The sequence below is a fragment of the Cetorhinus maximus genome, chromosome 10 (assembly GCF_964194155.1).
Source record: "Cetorhinus maximus chromosome 10, sCetMax3.hap1.1, whole genome shotgun sequence".
NCBI classification, from domain to species: Eukaryota; Metazoa; Chordata; class Chondrichthyes; order Lamniformes; family Cetorhinidae; genus Cetorhinus; species Cetorhinus maximus.
The window spans coordinates 17,917,521-17,935,768 of NC_135888.1; the positions used below are offsets into that span (position 1 = coordinate 17,917,521).

At 43.5% G+C, this 18,248-nt stretch overlaps 1 protein-coding gene across 2 annotated transcripts; it reads left to right on the plus strand.

The window, feature by feature from the left end:
• The first annotated feature begins 5,487 nt into the window (after window positions 1-5,487).
• Window positions 5,488-17,461, plus strand: ptrh1 (peptidyl-tRNA hydrolase 1 homolog). Of its 2 annotated transcripts, none has more exons than XM_078549636.1 (5): window positions 5,488-5,591; window positions 8,456-8,675; window positions 11,759-11,861; window positions 15,206-15,251; window positions 17,134-17,461. In XM_078549636.1, exons 1-5 carry the CDS (start codon window positions 5,574-5,576, stop codon window positions 17,296-17,298), a joined length of 552 nt encoding a protein of 183 aa, XP_078405762.1. In that variant the 5' UTR covers window positions 5,488-5,573; the 3' UTR covers window positions 17,299-17,461. The 2 variants fall into 2 exon arrangements, with proteins under 2 accessions (XP_078405762.1, XP_078405761.1); XM_078549635.1 differs by lacking the exon at window positions 5,488-5,591 and adding an exon at window positions 5,830-6,109.
• The last annotated feature ends 787 nt before the right edge of the window (window positions 17,462-18,248 follow it).

The following is an 18,248-nucleotide window of genomic DNA, read 5'->3' on the forward strand; positions in this document are numbered from 1 at the left end:
TAGGGTCAATTGAGGCTTTCAAGAGGGAATTAGATGATTATCTGAAAAGGGAAAAGCTTGCAGGGCCATGGGGAAAGAGTAGGGGAGTGGCACTAGTTGAATTGCTCAATCAGATGGGCTGAATGGCCTCCATCTGTGCTGTAACCATTCTATGATTCTATGTTGACTATAGGCAAAAGTAGGCAGAGGCTGGGATGAACCCTTCATGGTCGAATAGCCCTGACGACATGCACTGTTTGGGTTGAGGCATGAAGAATGTTCTTGAGTGAGGCACCGAGGGTCAGATGATGCCCATGGAATCTCACCCAGCAACAGTCCACACTTGGGGCAAAGAGAAATAAGGTCAGAATGGCACATGGTGTACATTTGAATCCAGGTCAGTCATTCTGAGCAATAGTGGCTCCCATTCATTAGAAAATATGCAGCAAGGGAAGAAAGAAACCCGCCCTAGCTCAAAATAGCAGCTGGCTTTAAATTCTACAATGTGATAGTGCATCACCAAAGAAGACAGAGCACCAACCTAATCATCTAGATTTCTTATGCTACTAAATGGAGAAATCTGCTTCACTTAATAAAGTGCAGATTAAATATCACATAACTTCCATTAGGACAGAGTGAAGTGCTTTTCCATTCTCTGTTGGTGCATTCTCAAAGGAACATCAGAGTAATAAATCAATGCAGGAGTCTCAATTTACTAAACCAGTCACCATGGAAACGCCGCTCAGCTGTAACTCCGGCCACAGCGATTGCTTTGAACATCTTTGCTGCGTCGGTTCTAATCTGAATGCACAAAATGGGCTGCAATTCTACTCTGCTGGGGTGGTGAAATGGGCAGGAGAGTGGACCCACGATCCGATTGTTACTTCAAATGAAGTCAACTGGGCGGTCGCTCCACTAACAGCCGCTATGTACCCCTGCCAAAATCCTCAATCTCTCAATAATATCAACACAGTGTCCCAGTCACTATAATATAAACAAGGGTGTGTTTTTATCATTAATATGTACAAGTTACCCTATAATCTACTTAAGTACGCACACAGGCACAATCTCAAAGACACACTCCCACATACACTCAAAGTGCACAGTCTTTCTCACATGCATAGTCCCACATACACTCATAAAACACAGACAAACGCAGTCCCTCACACGGACAAACAGAGTCTTACACACACACAAACACGCAGTCTCACACACACACAAACACGGATGCAGTCTCACACACACAAACACGCAGTCTCACACACACAAACACGGATGCAGTCTCACACACACAAACACGGATGCAGTCTCACACACACAAACACGGATGCAGTCTCACACACACAAACACGCAGTCTCACACACACAAACACGGATGCAGTCTCACACACACAAACACGGATGCAGTCTCACACACACAAACACGCAGTCTCACACACACAAACACGGATGCAGTCTCACACACACAAACACGCAGTCTCACACACACAAACACGGATGCAGTCTCACACACAAACACGGATGCAGTCTCACACACACAAACACGCAGTCTCACACACACAAACACGGATGCAGTCTCACACACACAAACACGCAGTCTCACACTCACACACGGATGCAGTCTCACACACACAAACACGCAGTCTCACACACACAAACACGGATGCAGTCTCACACACACACAAACACGGATGCAGTCTCACACACACAAACACGGATGCAGTCTCACACACACACACACGGATGCAGTCTCACACACACAAACACGCAGTCAGACACACACTGTTACCACCGGTTCCTGGGCAAGGTCCCCCAATTCGTGTGACCCCGAATGAGATACCCCAAGTTGTTATGCTCTCGGGTATAACTGACTCCCCTTCTTTATTCAACACCCTGGGTTGGTCACAACAAAGTTAATTTAAAAAGGATCCACTCCCTTGTGGATACCTTTTCACAGTTCAAAGGTATTTACGTTTTAGAAGGAGCCAGTTTAACCAGGCTTTCTTGAGTCAAAGAAAGTGTGAGTTTATTAGTTACTATCCACTGGGCCACAGCTGACACTATGCTGAGTTTGTGGCTGATTTGCCGGCTGGGTCTCTCTCCCTTTTTGCAGGAAATGCCAATAAAAGGTCCAGTCTGCTAGGGATAAGTGTTAGAGCTCTGTTCAAATTCCATTGCTAATGCATTGGCAACACTCAAAGCCAATGTAACTTCCCCACTATTACTCCCCCTTCAAATCATTTTAAGCAAACTTCAGATGACTGCAGAACAGAGGTGTTATATCTTTCAGAAAAGACTGAACAGGCTGGATTACCTTTCTCTAGATAAGAGATTTAAGAGTGATCTGGTAGAGTTCTTCAAGATTACGAAAGGGGCTTTGATGAAGAAGATGCTTTCAGTTGTGGGGTAGACCTAAACTAGAGCCCAAAATATAAGATAGTTACAAATAAATCCAATTGGAAATTAAAGAGGAACTTCTTTACTCAGAGATAAAAGCAAAATACTGCGGATGCTGGAAACCTGAAATGAAAACAGAAAATGTTGGAAAAACTCAGCAGGCCTGACAGCAGTGATTAGGCTATTAAATCACAGGGAAATATTTCATGCCTTAATCATTTTTTGAAATGCTCTTTCGCTCTCTCTCTCTCTCTCCTGTCTTGACCTCTGTCTCTGTTTCCATCTTTCCTTCCTCTGTCTTGCACTCTGTGCCCCTCCTTCCACACTCCACCTCAGGTCCTCTTCATCTGTGATGAATCGGCACGGGGAATTGGGGAGGAGGTGGGGGGGGGGAGGGTTTGCTCTTACGCTTCAAGGAGTTAATGGGGTATATGGATTCAGGAATGTCACTGTAAAAAATGTGTAACTTTTTTGACAAGTGTTGAGAAAAGAAGGTCTTGTGGCTCGGTGGCAGTAAAAAGATGGAATGTAAAGTTATTTCAATGTTCTCAAGCTTCTCTTAAAATATTGCCCTTTCATGTATCCTCCTCCTATGGTGTAGGCACCGACCTGTCTCGAGTTAAGAACATAAGAAATGGAAACAGGAGTAGACCCCTCGAGCCAGCTCCGCCATTCAATAAGACCATGGCTGATGATCTTGTGTTTCGATTTCCACATTCCCGTCTAACCCCGATAACCTTTGATTCCCTTGTCTAACAAGAATCTATCTACCTCTGCCTTAAAAATATTCAGTGACCCCGCCTCCACCGCCTTCTGAGGCAGAGAATTCCAAAGTCGCACAACCCTCTGAGAGAAAAAAACTTCTCCTCATCTCTGTCCTAAAAGAGAGCGACCCCCAGAGTTAACATTTCAAGTCCATATGACTCTTCATCAGAGCTAATTTCAACTGTTCCTAGCACCACTCTGGCTGAGACCTTTTAAGTATGAATAGGGTTGAAATCTCTATGTGTTTACAGAGCTCTGAAAAAGAGCCTTAAGGACTCTTTAATTCTGTTGCTCTCTGCACAGATGCTGCCAGGCCTGCTGAGTTTTTCCAGCATTTTCTGTTTTTATCTCTTTACCCAGAGAGTGGTTAGAATGAGGAACTCGCTACCACAAGGAGGCGTTGAGGTCAATGGTATAGATACATTCAAGAGGAAGCTAGATAAGCACTGGAGGGTGAAAGGAATAGAGGGAAATGTTGATAGGAATGGATGAAGTAAGATGAGAGGAGGTTGATGTGGAACCAGCATGGGTCAGTTGAGCTATAATAATCTGTGCTATAATTTCTATTTCACAGAACGTTCTAGAAATACAAGTCTTACAGGGTAATTTGTAGAGTCTGCACCTAGTATAGTCCAGAACTCAGTCTGCAAGCTTGATCCTGTGTGACACCCACACAAACAACCACCTCTTTGTCTTCAAATCCTATTGTGGCCTCTCTCGGTCAAAAACTCTGAAATTTTCTGCCACCCATATCCCAGAATGGCTGTCTCGCCTGTGGTCCACTGTTTGTCAGTCCTTCCTCTACTCCACCTTCCAGCAGCAAGACCAATAGCACTCGAACTCTCTCCCTGGCTCTTTCTTTGCCTGACTACATCTCTCCACCTTCTATGGCCTGCTGATAGCTTACCTCTTTGACTGTGCTATAGGCTGCCTTTCCTTATAACTTCTCTCCCGTTTCCAGCTTGGTAACCACCATTCTGCTGTCAAGTAGATGATTTTGAACAGTCGACAGGAGAAGGCTGTTTCTTACTCCACCCCCAGCCCATACTGAGGCTAACTTTAACTGTTCCTAGCACCACTCTGGCTGAGACCTTCTAAGTATGAATAGGGATGAAATCTATATGTGTTTACAGAATAAAGTAAAGGAAATGCGATAACAGTGCCATCTACTGGTGGAAATTAGAACAAAGAATTTGACCAGTTTTTTTATTAAGGGACCCAAGGAGGTTCTGCAATCATTTTAGAATTCAAACAAATCTCTTTAAGGTACCATGAAGTTTTGAGATTTGAGCCCTGGTTTGTGCTAAGTTAGCTAATATTGACAAGTGGGTACTGCAATTGGCCTAAAGACTGGGAGAAGGACATTTCGCCAGAATTCCTGGGGCTGATAGCTATACAGTGGCTCCATGCTGTAAGTGAAATTTTCTGCACGGTGGATGGAGCAGGATCATATCGAGCTGTGACACCCGCTTGGGATCAAACACCCAATGTTCAGGATCACCCATGAGGAATGACCACTTGGTTGCGGTGCTTTAGAGTGGACTGTACTCGTGACAACTGTGAACTGTAAAATGTAAATGCATTTGGAGGCGATTCAGAGGAGGTTTACTAGATTGATACCTAGAATGAGTGGTTGTCTTATGAGGAACGGTTGGACAGGCTGGGCTTGCTTCCACTGGAGTTTAGAAGAGTGAGGGGTGATTTGCTTAATGTTTACAAGGTCCTGAACGGCCTTGACAAGGTGGACGTTGAAAGGATGTTTCCTGTCGAGGGTGAGTTCAGAACTAGGGGGGCACTGTTTTAAAATTGGGGGTCGCTCTCTTTTAGGACAGAGATGAGGAGAAGTTTTTTTCTCTCAGAGGGTTGTGCGACTTTGGAATTCTCTGCCTCAGAAGGCGGTGGAGGCGGGGTCACTGAATATTTTTAAGGCAGAGGTAGATAGATTCTTGTTAGACAAGGGAATCAAAGGTTATCGGGGTTAGACGGGAATGTGGAAATCGAAACACAAGATCATCAGCCATGGTCTTATTGAATGGCGGAGCTGGCTCGAGGGGTCTACTCCTGTTTCCATTTCTTATGTTCTTAACTCGAGACAGGTCGGTGCCTACACCATAGGAGGAGGATACATGAAAGGGCAATATTTTAAGAGAAGCTTGAGAACATTGAAATAACTTTACATTCCATCTTTTTACTGCCACCGAGCCACAAGACCTTCTTTTCTCAACACTTGTCAAAAAAGTTACACATTTTTTACAGTGACATTCCTGAATCCATATACCCCATTAACTCCTTGAAGCGTAAGAGCAAACCCTCCCCCACCCCCCCACCCCCCACCTCCTCCCCAATTCCCCGTGCCGATTCATCACAGATGAAGAGGACCTGAGGTGGAGTGTGGAAGGAGGGGCACAGAGTGCAAGACAGAGGAAGGAAAGATGGAAACAGAGACAGAGGTCAAGACAGAAGAGAGAGAGAGAGAGAGAGAGCATTTCAAAAAATGATTAAGGCATGAAATATTTCCCTGTGATTTAATAGCCTGTCATGGGGTGGGGTGGGGAAGGGGTCAGTTGAGTGAGTGCCAACGCTGCGGGCTGATGTGTTTGTGTCGTCGCTGCACATTGCTACGTTTCCAGGCAGCAATGAGACGCTACAATTTTCATTGCAGGGGGGAGAGGGCGGGATTTGGGGGAACACTGACCCTGGCAGTGGCCCAGTTTGAAGTAAATTCTGCGTATCCGTCTCTCCGCCATTGAGGTGTGGACTCCCCCCCACCCCCTTTTTTTTAATATATATATGTCTTGTTAGCCAGCAATGCGCCGAGGGAATGCCCGGGTACAGTAAACAATCGGATCTCAGCCAGAGTGCGGGAGCTCTGCAGCGAGCTGTCTCCAGCTGCCCATGTTTCCGCCAAGCCTGCGGACGTCTTCATGAGATAGAACCGCCGCCTCCTGATGGTCTGGACAGGATAATGGTGCGGCACTGCTTTGTACTCAGGGGGTATCTAGACTAGCTAAGGCTTTTACATGGGGGCATTTCCCCCCATACTGGGACATTACACTAGGAAGCACCCAGGTACTGGAGGCATTTACACCAGGGATCACAGGCTCTAGGGGCATTTACACCAGGGATCACTCCGATTTTGGATACAATTACACCAGAGATCACTCCAACTTTGGAGGCATTTACACCAGAGATCACTCCAACTCTGGGAGCATTTACACCATGGATCACTCAGACTCTGGGGGCATTTACACCATGGATCATTGGAATTCTGGGGGCATTTACACCAGGGATCACTCCAACTCTGGGGCATTTATTCCAGGATCACTCAGACTATGGGGACATTTGCACAAGGGATCACTCCAACTCTGTGGTATCTACACCATGGATCACTGGAATTCTGGGGGCATTTACACCATGGATCACTCAAGCTCTGGGGGCATTTACATCAGGGATCACTTGAACTCTGGGGGCATTTACATCAGGGATCACTCAGTCTCTGGGGGCGTTTATACCACGAATCACACCCAGGTGCTAAGACCATTGAAATAAGCAATTTTCACAAAGGACAAGAACTAACTAGAGTTAAATATATATAAATTGACAGCAATATATAGTATTTACAGCACAGAAACAAATCATTGGGCCCCAATAGGTCCATGGTCATTATCCTGCACAGGAGTCTCCTCCCTCTCTATTTTATCTAACCCTATCAACGTTTCTTTCTATTCCTTTCTCCCTCATGTACTTATTTTTCCCTTAAATGTATTGCTATTATTCACCTTGAGTACTCTTTGTGGTTGTGAGTTCCACATTCTAATTGCGCTATGAGTAAAGAAAGAATCACAAAAATTTAGTATCCAGACACAGCAAGTGATTAGGAAGGCAAATGGAATGTTGTTGCTTATTGCAAGGGGACTGGAATATAAAAGTAGGGAAATCTTGCTACAGTTGTACAGGGCATTGTTGAGACCACATCTGGAGTACTATGTACAGTTTTGGTCTCCTTACTCAAGAACGTTCACTTGTCTGATTCCTGGGATGATGGGGTTATCCTATGAGGAAAGGTTGAGCGGGTTGGGCCTGAATCTATTGGAGTTTAGAAGAATGGGAAGTGATCTTATTGAAACATATAAGATCCTGAGGGGACATGACAGGGTGGTTGCTGAGAGGGTATTTCCCCTTATGAAAGGGACTAGAACTAGGGGACGCGATTTAAATATAAGGGCTTTCCATTTAAGACAGAGGTGAAAAGAATTTTTTTTCTCTCAGAGGGTCGTTAGTCTGTGGAATTCTCTTCCCCAAAGAGCAGTGGAGGCAGGATCGTTGAATATTTTTAAGGCTGAGTTAGATAGATTCTTGATTGGCAAAGGAATCAAAGGTTATAAAGGGTAGACAGGAAAGTAGTGGCCACAGTCAGATCAGCTATGCCCTTATCAAATGGCGGAGGAGCTCAAGGGGCCGAATGGCCGACACCTGCTCCTAATTCGTATGTTCAAAAAGTATTCATATATAATAATATACTAAACATTATTTCTGGTGATCAACAGGAAATGGTGGCATAGTAATAATATCACTGGGCTAGTAATCCAGAGGCCCAGGGAAACGCTCTGGAGATATGGGTTCAAATCCCACCACAGCAACTGGTGGAATTTAAATTCAATTAACATAAATCTGGAATTTAAAGTCTAATGGTGACCATTGTTAATTTTTATAAAAACCCATCTGGTTCACTAATCCTCTAAGGGAAGGAAATCCGCTGCCCTTACCCAGTCTGTTCTGGCCTGGCCTATATGTGACTCCAGATCCACAGCAATGTGGTTGGCTCTTAACTGCTCTCTGTAATGGCCTAGCAAGCCACTCAATTTGAGGGCAATTATGGATGGGCAACAAATGCTGGCCTTGTCAGTGATGCCCACATCCCAAGAAAGAAGAAAGGATTGCCCATTTCCTGGTGAGTCTATGATGGTTACATCAGTGTATCCTTGGCCTCATGGACAACTTCTGCCAGTAAACTGCAGCTTCCAAATCTGAAGAACATACATATCCAGTCCGTATTCTAAAACAGTGAGTTTGAGGTATGTTTAGTGTTACAAATTTGTGCTACAATCCTATCGTGACATACTTCAATCCTCCCTGTTTAAAATTGAAAAACTTATCTGAGGAGTAAAAGGTTTATCATTCAGGTCACCAACCAGACAGAAAAGAGTTAAAGAAGAGACACTGGGAAACAGCAACTGGATAAAGCACTGAAACACCTTTTGGTGAACAGGCTTACCACGTTATTTAACTTTTGTTAAAGTTTAATTTCTTTTAGATGGTTGGGATGGGCAACTATCAGATCCAAAGCAGTCGATGCAGTGTGGGAATGGCAGCTGTAAACATCCTGGCAAAAAAGCTCAACGTCGACAACAAATGGCATTATGACGGAAGATGTGACGGGAAGGTTGCGGTTGCAATACGTGGGCAACATCAAATCGTCCTGCTGAAACCACAGCAGCTAATGAACTTGAATGGAACCAGTGTCAAGCTGGCAGGCAAGTCATTCTTTGCTTCACCACTGTTTTATGCAAGTCCAGGTTTTGCGTGTAATAGGACTGAACCCAGCCTGAGTTCAATCGGGTGGCCTTTGTACATATGAGTGAAATTGGGTGTCAAGGGCGATAGACTTGCTTGGAAATGGGCAACCAACTTCATTCATGAGGTCTTGGAATTTTGAGAGGGCATTCCAGAGAAAAGAATGAGGGATTTTTTTTTTATTAGAGATTAAATTTTAAAAAAATGCAAGGTCACGTAACCGTTGCACTGAAGTATGGCTCCAGATGCAACTCAACTGCCTTGCCTGAATGTGGGAGCCAAGAATGTGAGTGTCAGCCCGTTGCCCAATTATGGGGCACACACAATGGGCTGAGTGGCCTGCTTCTATGCTGGGCTATTCTATGATTTTATAGGAATCATGCCCACTACTGTCTTCACTTAAAGTCCAGCAGGGGACATCACTGGATAGTAATGAAGAGCAGGAATCCAGACTGAGCTTTCTCTATAGTCCAGGTCACTGACTCAAATTGTAGTGCCTCTACTGTTATCCTAACAGAGAACTGTTAGCTCTGTGTAGAAGAGGGATGAACCCAGGATTACTTAGTACGGCACAATGTGGTGCATTTACCTCGCTGAGATATCAGCAATACTGTCTCCTGCTTTTTATTAAGGAGACAAGAGAAAAGCATTCTCTGCCCCAAAAAAGCACAGGTTTGTATAACCTTTTCTATTCATCATGCATTTGCTCTCCCAAAATTATCAACTGGCTGAAAAGACCAGATGTATTTGTAATTTTAAGCACAACTGAACCTGCATATCAATCAAGTGGCATTTCCAGTCCACTTATCTTACGCACCAGTTAGGTTTGGCTCACTAGTAGCCTCTGAGTCAGAAGGTTGTGAGTTTAAGTCTCAATGTGTTGGAACAGTATATATCTATCAGTCAAGTGCACAGGAGTATGTAATGTAATCTCATACTCTCTTCATTGCAAATATTGAGGATGTGAGTTAATTGTCCTCCTGGTTCATGCTGCATCCTGGATGACCCTGCACATAAGATCATGCTTCTCTTTGTGAGGAATGAGGGGTCACCTATAGTATTAGGCACAACAATAATTATCTGGATCGAGCACAAATCTTTATAACTAAGCATCAAAAATTGGGTGGACTGGGAGCAAGAAGAAATTAGGTAGTGTAAGATAGGTAAAACATCAAGAATCAGACAGACAATCAGGCTACAGAGAGAAGCAAGCACTGCCTTCAGCATCTTAGCAATTGTCCCAGGTGCTTAGTGCTGCTGTAAAGCATCTTTCAAGGATCCTGATAAAATAAAAACAGAATTACCTGGAAAAACTCAGCAAGTCTGGCAGCATTGGCGGAGAAGAAATCAGTCAACGTTTCGAGCCCTCATGGCCCTTCAGCAGAGCTGAAGCATAGTTTCAACAAGGGAGAAATATAAATTGGTTTAAGGTGGGTGGGGGGGAAGAGACACATTGAGGGTGTGGTGTGAGCAGATAATCAAAAGATGTCAGAGACAAAAGGGTCAAAGAGGTGTTGAAGGTGGTGGTCTTTGAGAAAAGTGCTAATTAAGAATGCAAGACAGGATATTCAAAGTACAGCTCTAGTGGGGGTGGGGTGGAAAGACTAAAGGTTTTAGTTTTAGATTTAAAAATAATGGAAATAGGTGGGGAAAGAAGAATCTATATAAATTATTGAAAAAAAAGGCGGGTGGGGGGGGGAAAAGAAACAGGGTGGGGATGGGGGGAGGGGGAGTGTAAGATCTAAAGTTGTTGAATTCAATATTCAGCCCAGAAGGCTGTAAAGTGCCTAGTCGGAAGATGAGGTGCTGTTCCTCCAGTTTGCGTTGGGCTTCACTGGAACAATGCAGCAAGCCAAGGACAGACATGTGGGCAAGAGAACAGGGTGGAGTGTTAAAATGGCAAGCGACAGGGAGGTTTGGGTCTTTCTTGCGGACAGACCGCAGGTGTTCCGCAAAACGGTCGCCCAGTTTGCGTTTGGTCTCTCCAATGTAGAGGAGACTGCATTGGGAGCAACGAATGCAGTAGACTAAGTTAGGGGAAATGCAAGTGAAATGCTGCTTCACTTGAAAGGAGTGTTTGGGCCCTTGGACGGTGAGGAGAGAGGAAGTGAAGGGGCAGGTGTTCAAGGATCCTGATACACTGCTGAGCAGGGATTATTTTGGCAGAAGGTTGAAAACAGTAGCTAAATGCTTGCTGTGCTAATAAGAGATGCCTGTTTGAAAGTCCAGATTAAGCCTGCAATTTTCAGTCTTCTCACAGCCACTTCCACTGAAGGTACAGAGTGCTCTGGCTAGCACACAGCAGCACTTTGTAGGGTGGCTCAAGGACTGAGGCAGCATAGGCTATCAGATATAGCACTGGAGATCCTGGTAGAGGGAGAGGGATGTCCTGTACCCACAGTGGGGAAGGAGTCCGCTTCCCCTTCCTGTCCTTCTCCGCTACTGGGCCTGGCCTCGTGTCCTCCTCCCATTCCTCTCCCAGGCAAAGGAGAGCCCCTAGCCATGACCAAGCACTCTCTTTCTCCTTGTTGCTCATTATGAAGAGTGGCATAGTACTCATTCTTTTAAGGTGAGGTCCTCAGAAAACTTCCAGAATAAATGTCTTGGTAAAGTTGTTCTAGAAAGTCTCTCACTGTGTATCAGAGGTCCTCTTCACAGCTCCAGCAGTTATGATCATGAAGTGGTGAGTAGTAACGCTTGAAATCAACTCAAATATCGTGTTTATCCCAAACAGCTGGTTTTTGTTAAGAGTGGGTATTAACGAAGTGCCAGCCACCAAAATGCCATGCAGGCATTTTGAGTGGGAATCATCTGTTTAACCAGCTTTGGCTTCTTGCACTAAACACGGGCTAAACTGGCATTTCAGCTTAAGATCCCAACTTGGCCTCCTCATTAACACCAAAATTATTGGACGAGTTTTGCTCCCTCATGTCTCCCAATGCAGTTTGTTACAGAACGCGGGTATAGTTATGAAAATAGGTAATGGTATATTTATACTTTATATTTCACTACATACAAAATAATCTTCTCTTTCTGTCCTAAGCTGAAGTATATCAGGTAACACCAGGGGAGATTTTCTTGATTCACGACCAAATATATTTACCGCTGGGTAAATATGCTGTTGCAGGCGAAGGAGAAAATATGAGGTACATTACTTTAATCGTTTAAGGACAATCCATAATTTCATCAATCTGTCTCAAAAGATTGCGGACATTGGGTCAGTACATTACCAATAATGGCTTCTTCTCCAGCTACCTCACTCACCTGGAAATACATTGCCGTCCCTTCACTGTCAGTGGGTCAAAATCCTGGAACTCCCTCCCTAACAGCACCGTGAGTGTACCTACACCACATGGACTGCAGCGGTTCAAGAAGGCAGCTCATCACCACCTTCTCAAGGGCAACTAGGGATGGGCAATAAATGCTGGCCCAGCCAGCGAAGCCCACATCCCGTAAATGAATTAAAAAAAAAACACCTCTAAAGTTTCCCAGGGTTTCATCCGTGGTCTCTTTTTCCTCAACAGAATATCGTCCCTTGTTGAAATGATCAGTATCCATACAGTCAGCTTCCACGCATATGCTGGTGATATGCAGCTTTACCTTTCTACCCTTTTCGTCACTGCTGCAACCACCTCGGTGCTATTAGATCATGGATGAGCCAGATTTTCCACTAATTGAACATTAAAAGGACTTTGTCAAATACGTCTGCACACCTGCCATTGAATCGATCCCCACACCCGGTTGCTCACAAGCTGAACCACACTACATGAAACAGCATTACCCTCATCGACCTTTTCAGTTACCTCTTCAAAAAACTCCAGCAAGTTAATTAAACACGATTTCCCCTTTAGAAATCCATGCTGGCTCTTCCTTATCAACCCGTATTTTTCCATGTGACTACCAATTCTATCCCCAATAATTGTTTCTAGAATCCTGCCCACCGCTGAAGTTAAACTGATTGGCCTGTAATTGCTGGGCTTATCTTTACAAACCTGCAGTTTAAACTTCAACATGATCATTGCCAGTCTCCTAAACCCCTTCCATAAGTTTCAAATCACCTAAAACTCATCCAGTCCCACACTAAGCCACACTTATTCACTATTCCCATCCTAAATAATGTATACTGGCTCTCCCATTCTCCAACGGATCTAATTTAAAATCCTCGTCCTCATTTACAAATCCCTCCACAACCTTTTCCCTACCCTTAACTCTGGAACCTCCTCTAAACTTATGCCCCATCCCATGCCTTCCAGGCCACTGAATCTGGCCCCCTGGTGTACCTCCACTCTCTGTGCCACCTCTAATGTTAAAGCTTTCAGCTGCCTTTGCCCTACTGTCTGGAATACCGTCCCTAAGGCCCTCCACCTTTCTACCTCACTTCCCCCACCTTTAAAAGACAATCTCAAGACACACCTCTTTGACTTTGACACCCTTAGCCACCTCTCCTAACCTTCCCACAAAGGTTCAATATCCTCTCTTTGAAATGCTATGGGATGTTTCTCTATGCTAAAGATGCTATGTAAAAATGCAAATTGTTGTAGTTATCAATTTCACAAGTGTGGTTTTACGGGTAAGTACACCATGTGCTGTAAAGCTAAGCCACAGAAACCCAGGTCTGTGCTGAGTAAGCTGACCTGCAATTTACCGCAATTCCCTGGGTGAAGGAAAGGAGATCTCAGCCAAGGACGTCCAGTACTAATCATGAAAGATAGGATTGGACTGAGCTATGACCCATGGCAAAATAGCCCAGCACTCAGTATTAAGGCTCATACTTGAAGATGACCACTTGGGTAAGGGAACAAAAGAGCTGCTACTACCAGTGGGACTAAGTTTGCATAAATCAGTGGCTTTAGCAGGGGAAGGAGCATAGTGCAAAGGAATGGGAGGCAGCCATTTAACCCCTCGAGCTGTAACGCCATTCTGTGATATCATGGCTAATCTGCAACCTAACTCCATAAACCCACCTTTGCCCCATATCCCTTAATATCTTTGGATAACAAAAAATCCATCAGTCTCGGAATTAAGATTAATAGTTGGTCTAGCATCAATTGCCATTCACCAAAGAGTGTTTCACACTAAAGAAATAAAGACAATATCTACTTTGGGTAATACACCATGGGAATGTTCCAGGTTTGACCCCCACTACTCAGTGTTAAATGAGCTGATCAGGTAATAGCTGGGGCCATTACAATGGATCTCAGTGTTCCTGGGCACAAGACGGAGCAAAAAGGAAACAAGTCATGGTTCTTGGTCCTGGTTGTTAGTCTCCAATTCCAGATGGAAAATGCATTTGTGTTGGGATACAGAGTGACAACAGGGTCGACTGATGAAAATATTCTGTCTGCATTATGAGTCTAAACTCCAGTAAAGAATACCCACATGGCTGAGGTACTAGGTGATCAGTGCCACTCAGCATGGGTCATTGTCATGACAACAATGGGGAAAACATTGTTTCAAAGTGAGATTTTGAATATTCCTAGTGAAGAATATTAAAAAAGACTTGCATTTCTATAGCACCTTTCAGAACTACTGGACATCTCAAAGCGGTTTACAGCCAATGAAGTGCTTCTGAAGTGAAGTGTAGCCACTGTTGTAATGTAGGGAATATGGCAGCCAATTTGCACAAAGTAAGCTCCCACAAACATCAATCTGATAATAACCAGGTAAATCTGTTTTTTGTGATGTTAATTGAAGGATATATGGTGGCCAGGACACAGGATAACTTCCCTACCCTTCTTCAGAATACTGCCATGGAATCATTCATGTCTACCTGAGGCAGCAGACGGTGCCTCAGTTTAATGTCTCAATGGAAAGACAGCACAGTACTCCCTCAGTACTCCACTGGATTGGCAGCCTTGATATTTGTGCTCAAGTCTGACTTGAACTTACAACCTTCCGTCTCGGGAGCGAGAGTGCTCAGGGACAGAGCCACAGCTGCCACCTGGTCAGTGAAATTCACACAAAAAGATAATAAGTAGTTGCTTGGAGCTCCATGCCAGTTAATGAGAAGCAGGAAAGGAAAGACACATTGTATAAATCAACATGCAGCTTCCCAACTTTTTGTCAACAGCTACACTCCAAAAGCAATGTCTTGCCCAGTGGCCGCTCTCCGGAAGGCTTCAATACGTTGCACATGGGTCCATGCCTGTGATTTCTATACAAGGAACTCCCATAGGTAGGGAAAATTAAATATGACTAACAGTTAAAATAAATTGCTCAATTCCAAAAGGGCCACTTTATGTGCTGCATAGAGACACGAGTATCTAGCCTCCTCACAGCATTTCCTTGCCATCTGTTGCAGGAGTGCAAGAAAGGGGAAGCAAACAGTACTTGATCAACATCCCTAAGTCAGACAGGTCATGGATGGAGGCTTAGGGACACAGCAGTAGGTCTGCTGATGGCCACAGGTGAATGGAAGGTTGGTCACAAATGTCTGCTGGACCGTTTTGATTGTAACACCATTCTAAACGAACATGTGCTTTTCTCCCAGGGACCACAGTGGAGTAATTTCCTGCATAAACAAAATGAAAAGTGATGTAAGTATCTCTATGGCAGGAAAAGGGACAAAATTCTCTTAGATGCAGTTGAACTTAGTAGCTCTTTCATGGCCATGATCACCTTGTGACCAGACTTGGCATCTTTTAGAAAGTGCTGGGAATAGATGAAAAGCAATAAGTTCACATATGGATGACGACACAGCAAGCCCATTTCATTGTTTTGTGTGTGTGTATGTGTGTGCGTGCGTGCCTGTGCTCAGGCTCCAGTCCACACATTTGTGAACTCAGACCATGTTTCATATTTGCACAATCAAGCTCCATTTATCTGTGTGCAATTAAGTAACATTTCAAGCAAACGTAGTGCAATCCAGTAATGGAAACCAAACATCATAGTTACCATGTGGTCATTTCCAAATTCAGATGATTCAGACAGATCATCCAATGTGATGTACAAATGACTTCTGTGACGAAAGTAAAACACTTTTGTCGCTGAAAATCATGATTATGGTTTTCGTACCATTGAGTATATCCTTAAAATCCTTCTTTTCCTCCCTAAATGTATTACCTCATACTAATTACATTAAATTGTATCGGCCACTTGTTAGCCCATGCTGCTAACTTGTCTCTGTTTCTGTATTTACATTTCATATCTCCCTGTCAATTTTTTAAGCAGCATTCTAAGTTTGTCTTCTTCATATTTGATTGTTCATCCAAAGCTATGAGAGCAAGAAAGATAGATAGGCCAAAGAAACTCCCTGGAGAGCCAGCAACAAACTGTTGGTTAATATGTATGTATCGTGTCGTACTCCAGTTTATATAGCAGTTTAGCACGGCAAACATAACTACATAATTTTTCTATGTTCTGAGGAGAGGTAGCTAAATCTTCAGTGTGTCAATTTTGCTTACTTATCCAATGAGAGTTTAACAGCTGAGGACACCTAACATTAGTAGGTCTTTGATTTTTATATTTACAACTTGTATGGCATTAGCAGTCACCAATAGTCTCAAGCGGTCCTACATTGCAGTGATGTATTTGAGCTTGACGAGGAAAGGGGAAAGATTGGTATGGTGGTACATTGTGGAGGAGCATTGGTGCAGTGTACTAATCCTGCTTAAAGTTTTCAAAAGTAGGATGAAATTGGCAAAGCTGATTCAAGGGGTTCTGGTATCAGGGATACAGGTTAGAAATGAGACAGTAGAAATAAGAAGGGAAGAAGCCAAGTAAAACTTCTCCATCCAAAAGGTACTACTAAACTTGTTCTATTTGCCTCACCAAGAATCAGTACCTTCACTGCAGGGAACTGGGGAGGATGGGCGGAGGAACAAGGTGGAAGGGAATATTGGGATGATTTGTGATTCATTTATAATCTCTTTTAAGCCCCTACATCATAATCTTATTTCTTTCTCAAATCCTGATCAACTGTGCCTCACTGTACAGAAAATAAAACTGGAAAAAAGCAGTTGGGTCATGGAACATTTATAATTCACCCAAATATCAGCATCAAGCACCCACAAGTCAAACAAATATGGCCAGGTGCAAAATAAATCTCCCCCTTTCCCTTCTTTTGCTACAACATGTCTGAGTTCCGCAATACTGTGTCAGTGTAATTTTCAGACATGCTTCAGGTCAACCCCTCTGAGTGCTGAATTACAGGCAGCTTTTGACCGATGATGACTGATGTAAGCCTGTCCAAAACCCATTTCCTGTACAAATGTACCAATAGACAGGAAAGATCATCAATTTTGGTTAGATTTGAATTCAGGTCAGAGATGAAAGACTAGTGTCAATGTCAGTTCCCACAATAACTAGTCTTTCTTTAACCAGTGGCCATGTTGTTCAGATGCTACTTCAAATCCGACTTCTTTTGAGTTAATTTCGAAATACCTTCTATATCATAATAATCTACTTGTGTCTTTTAAGATCATGCAACGTATCATGATAGGCATTGGTCCTGCCCCATACGCAACAAAGCGTGGATTACTTCATCATAAACTGGGACGTTTCAGTGAAGTCCAACAGGGCAATCTGTTGCAAGTGCTGGATCAGTGCACTAATTATCTGCTGGAAAACTTGAATAACAGTTAGAAGCCAGGGTTGTGGGCAGGCGGTCAAAGGAAATACCCAGATGTGTACTAAATGAAGCAAAGCTGGCAACTGATAGAAAAAGCAGTTGATGTAAATGTTAAGCGTCATCAAGGCCAGTGGTAAGGAGGAGAGACATGACCAAATAAAAAAGTGTTGCCCTCTCTGTTTCGCTCTGTTTCTTTGGGGTGTTGTACTTACGCTCTCAAAGCTCCCTCCCTCTGTTTTCTGTACTCTTTTGAAGTTTGGTCTCTTATCTGGAATTGTCAAAACCAGCATGAGAATTTAATCTAGTAAATTAGTTTGTGAATTTACTATATTCTTCCCTCACCCAAAGGTGATAACTTTTTCCAGAGTAGGTGCTTTGTTTGTGCCACCATTCTTCGTATATAAACTGAGCATCAAAAGACTTCACCCTTATAAGGCAAAAAAACTGACCCGGATCGTCTTGCCACCCAATATCCACACATGCATGTTTCCATGGGGGAGGGGTCACTGGGTACCTTGGAATATTGGAATTGCTAGACAAAAGAAAAAAATCCAGATCGATCTAGTTCACCTTCTGTCATCCTGGTAGTCGCATGGTACAACAGAAATGGAGTTGACTAACCATGGCAATTAATCTTTATCAACTAGCCTATCTATAACAATCCCATATATGACACAAATGGTGGAAATCTTTGGGAACCATAAATCCAAAGTTATATGAAAGCAAAATACTGCAAATGCTGGAAAGCTGAAATAAAAACAGAAAGCTCGAAAGACAACCTCAGATCTGAAGAAAAATCATATTTGACTCAAAACATTAACTGTTTCTTTCTCCATAGATGTTGCCAGACCTGCTGAGTATTTCTAGCACTTTGTTTTTATTTCATCGTTCCAAATTTATCTGTTCCAAGGATGCTATGCTTACCACATGTCATGTCTCAAACTATTCACATACTGTACTCCAA

Coding starts and splice junctions, on each gene's coding strand:
- ptrh1 (XM_078549635.1), top strand. CDS start 5,963: ATGCCCGGGTACAGTAAACAATCGGATCTCAGCCAGAGTGCGGGAGCT. Junction 6,110..8,455: donor ATGGTCTGGACAGGATAATG/GTGCGGCACTGC, acceptor AATTTCTTTTAG/ATGGTTGGGATGGGCAACTA. Junction 8,676..11,758: donor AACCAGTGTCAAGCTGGCAG/GCAAGTCATTCT, acceptor TTCTGTCCTAAG/CTGAAGTATATCAGGTAACA.